Source organism: Centruroides sculpturatus, unplaced genomic scaffold (assembly GCF_000671375.1).
Source record: "Centruroides sculpturatus isolate CEXI.00-Female unplaced genomic scaffold, Cexi_2.0 scaffold1632, whole genome shotgun sequence".
Lineage (NCBI taxonomy): Eukaryota > Metazoa > Arthropoda > Arachnida > Scorpiones > Buthidae > Centruroides > Centruroides sculpturatus.
In genome coordinates, this window is record NW_019386059.1 from 117,408 (window position 1) to 124,510 (window position 7,103).

Genomic DNA, 7,103 nt, shown 5'->3' on the forward strand with positions numbered 1-7,103 from the left:
TATTATGTATATTATATCAGATATCATGTTAAAGATTTTGTGTAAATAATAAATTATAGCAAACTATATAAGAATGCAAAATAAAGATTTTTTTTTTTGTAATTTTTAAGCTAATGAATGGACTCGCCAAGCAACTCTTCTACTTATAAACACAAGGATAGAGATGGAAGAAGAATTCCTCAAGCCAATTCAGAAATCCAAATTATGGCTAAGGATTTCTGACACACTGAAAAAAAATGGGTACACTTTTCAGCCAACAGAATGCCATGCTAAGTGGCGAAATTTAATGTGTACCTATAGAAAAAATGTAGACAGAACAAAAGAGTCTGGTGGGGGTGCTGTAAAATGGGAATATTTTCATACATTTCATGAAGTGTATGGAAATAGATCAAATGTGGATCCCCCCAATAACTATCTTAGAAGTTCTTTGTCATATACCTCTCAAAACAACTGTCAACCACATGAAAATAATTTAATTTCTGGAGCAGAATTGGAGCAGAATTTAATTTCTGCTCCAAGTACATCCAATTCTCAAAGGGAAACAGAAACCGAGAGACCGCAAAAGAGGAAGAAAACTAGTGATGAACCACCATTGTGGTTTAAAAAATATTTAGAAGAAAAAAAAATAGAAGACAAAAAAAAAGCAGAAATTGAAGAAAAACGATGGACTGACTTAAAAAAAATAGAAGAAGAGAAATTAAACGCCATGAAACAATTAACGGATGCTTTGTTGAAATTGGCAGAAAATAAGAAAATGTAAAATATTTCAATATTTTAATAAAATTTTTTTTGTTTCGATGACTCATAAATGTATTTAAGATTTACCAAAATACATCTATTCAAAAAACGAAAGCACTTTCAATAATGAACAAAGTTTATTAGAATTATGTAATTCACAATTACAAATAACTAAAAGTAATAACAAAATGTTAAATACATGATTAATACTTTTCCTGAAACTGGTTCAAATATTTAATAAAATTTTGTTTAAATTACACATTATAAATGCAGATGAACATGGCATCATTATGATTAAAAATTCACAACATAACAGCAGACAATAATAATAATTACAAACTTGATTTTAATGTATTAATAGAAAAAAAAATAAAAGTATCAATAGATACTTTTTAACCATTATGATTGGCATATAATTTATTAGCAATTTCCTCTCTTTTGCTAATTCCATCTTGATACTCTTCTCCAAAATTCTGAGAACTGTTTTGCAAATTACCATTTATAGCACAAGCATCTGGAGGTATATCATTATATAAAATGCCAAATTATGCAATACACAGCCAGTTATTATCACTTCTGGAATCAAATCCCTTTGAAACATATGTAGATGTTTCAGCCTTCTAAACCTGCCAAATAATTGTCCAAATGCTTGTTTAATAACAATTCTAGTTGAACTAAGAATTTTATTGTAATATTTTTTAATATTGTTTAAGTGTCCATTATCACGATAAGGAGTTAATAATTTTTTGGATAATGGATATGCACTATCACCTAATAAATGATAGTTTTCTGAAATCATCTCAGAATTATGTTTTATTTTTAGATAGAGAGGACTTCTTTGGAAAACTCTGGCATCATTTGATGAGCCTGGCCAACCAGCAAAGACATCTATAAATTTTAATTTCGCATCACATACAGCCTGTAGAATGACAGAAGTGAAATTTTTTCTGTTGAAATGTGCAACCTTTTCATTTTTGGAGGCTGTAAATGGAATATGAGTTCCATCAATACAGCCTAAAACTCCAGGAAAACTGTTGCACCCTCTCAGTTCATTAAATTCTTTAACAGTTTTTTCAATTTCTTTTCCTGTAGGCCACTGGATAACTCTCTCTGCTATTTGCATTACATCCTTACAGAATGCAACAAATTCTCTGTGGGCATGGCCCTGTCCAATGCCAAATCTGTCAGCAACACCTCAAAAAGATTCTTGGTTGCCAATCAACCATAACGATAACAATATGGAATCTTCTCTTTTCATTGCTGGCTTTCTTTTACTAGGCTCCGAAATAATCATCTACATCAAATGCTGAATAAAAATAAAATTTCTTAAAATGATTATTGCTTAGATATCGTTTCATTACGAAATATACATAAACGAAATATTTTAGGTAAAATACAGTAAAATATTTGACAAACTAAACAGATAATTATAATTTAAGCACTTTAACATACCTCAATTGTTGAACGACTCAAATGAAAGTGAGATTTAAAATCTTCCATGGAATACATAGGAACTATCTCTTCTACATATCCTACTATTTTGGCCTTCTTTCTCTTTATGTTTTTTTCCATAGCTGCTACATTTACATGTAGCAGGTCGTCGTCGTCGTCGTCGTGTTTCATTTTCCTTTTATAAGAAATCATCGCGTTGTCATTAAAAATATTGCAAAATGCTGTAATAGCACACGAAATAATACATTTGTCCTCCTTCTTGCTGAGAATGGAATTATGGGAACTAAGCACTTTGTACTCGAGTTGGAACGTCGCTGATGACGTCAAACTGTTGACTTCAACACTCAACACTCACGTTGAAAATTGGAATGTCCCGATTATACCAGGGATGGGCAACCTTTTTCTAAGAACCACATTTGAAATGTTCGAATTGAAACGGGCCGCAGATAAGAAAAAAGAAAAAAAATGCGGGTAAATCACAAATGTTTATTCATATATTCATAAATTAACATAGGTATACTGGAATTAATGCGAATGTAATATATCATATATATATGTCATCGATCTTATAACGGTTATATCGAGCTTTTATTGTACAAAACCACGTGCGAACCTCAAGGTCAGTCCAGCATTGAAAATAATGAGAAGTTGAAACATTCTCATATATGATTTTTTATTTATTACTGTCCAGTTCTAAGTTTGAATTGTTTTTAAAATATTAATAATTTTCTAGTTCAAACATTTTTAATTTCAATTTTGGAAATTAATACTAACATTATTATNTTTTCCGTTTCCGCTCTGTCTAGTTCCGCTTGTTATGACGTAGTTTTACATTCCTAAGAGTTATAGCAGGTTTTTCTATTAACGTGCGCTTTCATTTTCTTTCTTCTTAGTTTATTCCTTCATACTTTAAAACTTATAAGCACTTCGAGATTCTTTATGTCTCTATTACTATTATAATATACTTAATCTACTTCCTATATAATAATTTCTTGTACGACTATTTCGTCTATCTGATTTATATAGGATTTACTATTAGCTTGAGAGGTGAGTTCAAGTTTCCGTAAATTCTTTATAGTCTATTTAAACTATTCCTCAAATATCTTATACTCGGAAAAGGGAAATATCAAGAGGATAATCCAACCAATAAATACTGATTTACAATTATTTCTTATTGTTATCAGTTTTTCCCCATTTGTTTGTCCCTCATGATTTTCTCTATGTTCATCGTCGGATAGTTCTTGTGTGTTTTAAACACAGCTATAGGTATTTTACTTCCATAGGCCTCCCTTTTTGTTTCAGTTTCCTCCTTTTCATCATTAACCTTTATATTCTTTCCCGAAATAATTTTTAGTAACGAGATCAGTAGGCATATTAATTTGAGAAGATCCACTACTATTTGATTTCTAGAGCGGCTTATTTCTGTTTTGCGTATGTGTCCTGTTTCTACCGTATGCCTTAGTTCGACATTATTCATTAGCTCCTCTTGTTCATGAGACTTTGACTCTTCGGAAGATTATGTTCCTTTCTTAGTATCCTGGTTAATTTTCATACTTTCATTTAGTTTTGTTTCCTCAATGGAGTCACTACGAATTTTCTTTTCATTATCTTTGTTACGCCCTAACTTTATATCCGTACCCATATTATTTTTCAGTTTAGTCAACTTACGCCCGGCCTTTTTATTTGTCTTCCTTTTCATTATACCATGTATCTTTTTAGTTGTTCGATTAGTTGTGTGTGCTTGTAAATGGGGTCGGCGGTGAGGTGACACCCGCACACTTCATAGTATACTAGCTTCTGAATACTTCAAGTCGACTTCCTTTCGATTTCTATCTACTCTAACTAACTTCTTTTTATAATAATTATCTCTTGGTGACTTAGATGAGCAATAATGTACTTCATTTTTATTTGGCAGTATAATCATTCCATTATGATTATCTATTTCTATTTGCTCCTGCTGTAATATGTCTCTGCCGATTATTCCCTTGCCAGGCGCTGTAATTTCAGAACGCACTATCTTGCAAGTATTTGTGAATTTATGACCTCGAAGTTTGAATATGGGTATAGCAACACCTAATGTCTGAATCGTTTTTCCGGGACGAATATCTAATTTGTTCTTTTCTCCCAGGATTACGGATGCTCTTCCCTCTAATTGCTTTACTAATTCCTTATCTATGATGGTAGTCTCTAAATTTCTATCTACCATCATTTTTACAGGTATATTATTAACATATATTAATATGTAAGGATCTCTTTTTATGCGACTGACCGATCCTCCTCTAATATGTTTGCCTTTCTTTTCACATTTGTGTGAGTTTCTCTGATTACCCACAAATTTCACTACACCTCTCCACGTATTTTGATTATTCATAGAAGGCTCGTCTCTATTCCTATTGTTAACCCGAGGTTGATAACTATTTCTTTGCATCCGATCATTTACTCCTCTCTGACGGAAGTTGAATGTTTGTGGACGGTTTCCGTTATGAACTTGTTCCGTTGATCGGAAATATTTCGTATTTCATCCTCTATCCTTATCCCCCTTCTCCTGGGATTGTCTTACAAATGTATTAAATTGATTTCTTAAGTCCCCTATAGCCTTAACTACTACCTTCATTTGTCTTCCGGGATCAGATTCCGTTTCCCTTAAATTATCCTCCTTAATCTCTGCTCATTTTTCCTCTTCTTTTATTACTTTTAAAAGACCCCTAGGATGAGAAGTGAGGAGCTCTATATTCTCCTCATTTATTGCTATTTTTAGAGCCTGGTCAAATGTTTCGGGTTCTCTGGACATAATCCTTTTTCTTATCCTTATGTCGACCCCATTCATAAATTGGACTCTCAACCTCTCGTCCAATTCTTTTTCTTTGATCCGTTTTATGACTTCTATTTCGGCTTCGTTCGCGCCCTCGTGTTCAATCTCAACCTCCTCGGCGAACGTCTGTACGTCCTCATCTCGGGCCTGGACGCACGCGTAGAATTTCTGGATTCGATATGGGTAAGGGACTTTCTCAAAACGTTCTATCATTATTTTCTTAAATTCCTCATAATCCTCTACGTCCTTTACTCGCCGATCCTTACGCACGAATTCCTGGGCAATGCCAGTCAATTTTAATTTAGCTACAGCCAGCATTTGTGCCTTCGACCATGCTGCTACTCTAGTCACATCCGCTAACGTATCAAAAAATTCGGATACTTTTGGACCTTTTGAGTCCCCTGAGGAGACCGGTAGCAACGGGATCATTCCCTCTAATCCGCCTAACGTTATTGGATTACCAGCTAACGTAGCTCGTGGAGGTTCTTCTCTATCTCTATCCATCCTGATTACTATCGTATAATTAACTTAAAAATGATCTTATTTCAACTTATCAACTAGTTGTCTCTCAATCCGAATCAGATCTCGGATTATATTATATTAATTATGATATTATGATATGATTCCAAACTCACTCTTGCTGCACCACTTGTGTGATTCAATTACGGGTGTTTTTCTTTTAGTTCGAAAACCACTCCCGAGGACCACTTGTGAGAGTTGCTACAAGTTTTTGGATTCAAACCCCACTCCTGCGACACCACTGTGGGAGTGTCTATTAGGGGGTTTTTTTGTAGTTTCGAACCCCACTCCTGACACCACTGTGTGAGTTACCAAGGGTATAAGTAAATTACTTATATCACTTACTGGCGCACGATCGTGTGATCGGCTCTCTAAACTTTTTATAGAAGGGCGATAATCGCTATATGATCCGAACGGCGAAGTTCAGATGCTCATCAGGATTCCTTGACACCAGTTAATCATTAATATTATACGCGTTCATCAGCATATCAGTTAATATTATACGCGGATTAACACGTGTTTGCGATCTGATTCGGAATCAATTGAGGAGACATTTAAGTATATTTAACAAGAGTAAATTTAATAATTCTAAAACAAAACGAATACAAATAATCGGTGAACGACAATGAAGCGACAAGCTATAGGCTAAGACCTATTCTATGCTACTGCGCGATCGAGAGAGAGAGCTCACAAAATCTTTCCAAAACATACGACCTGTTTAGTTGTCGTCGTCTTCTTCCCTGTAGGTAAGGGACACCTTGTAGATAGAGTTCATATTACTTTCGTAAGGGAGATCAATACGTGCACAAAATATAAAAGTATCACTTCTACGTGTAGACTTGGGACTTAGTCTATGGGACTCCGTTAAGGGCGTTGGTCATCAGGAGGAGAACTGCGTGGAGTTTTGACGCTTCGGATCTGTCGAAGAACTCCTCAAATTTGGACTAATTTCCCTTATATCTCCTGAATTTCGACCAATCAACGGCCAGTAACTCTTTCGTGAGAACGGATGAAGGGGGGATGAATGAGGGGTAACCATTTCCCATCTGAGCGAGATTTTTAACCAGATAAGGGAAAGTCAGAGGATGTTCTCTCTTGTGAAAGGAAGTAACATCTGTTATCTGGTTTTTCCCACGTCTAAAACACTAGTTTTTCACAAAAATGAAGTAATATTTTGTGTCGATAATTTAATATTATCAATAAAAATTCATAAATTAGACCCAGGGCCTTTCGGATCTCACACACGTTACTGTGGATGGAAAAAGTTATAACTTTGTGGTAGATGAAAAAACTGGAAAAATGATGTCGGAAGGTAAGATTTTAAAAAATTGAATATCATTTCAAGTAAGCTATATATTTTTTTTCATTGTTTTTGTCAGATCACAATTATTTACTTTCATTTATAAACAAACTTCGATGTGAGAAGAGTTCATCTACAGGTACTGTACATATTTTATATTAATAACAAATTGAATGTTGTATTTAACCAAATAGATAATTATTGTTTTCATAAATTTTAATGAAATTCCTCTATTTTATTTTTTACATATATATTCAATGATAGAACAATCATCATCTGAAA

General features: G+C 33.8%; 1 protein-coding gene across 1 annotated transcript; it reads right to left on the bottom strand.

The window, feature by feature from the left end:
* Positions 1–1,057: 1,057 nt before the first annotated feature.
* LOC111613363 (protein ALP1-like) lies at positions 1,058–2,551 on the bottom strand. The gene has a single exon (XM_023354710.1). It carries the CDS (start codon positions 1,859–1,861, stop codon positions 1,238–1,240), a length of 624 nt encoding a protein of 207 aa, XP_023210478.1. The 5' UTR covers positions 1,862–2,551; the 3' UTR covers positions 1,058–1,237.
* Positions 2,552–7,103: the final 4,552 nt, after the last annotated feature.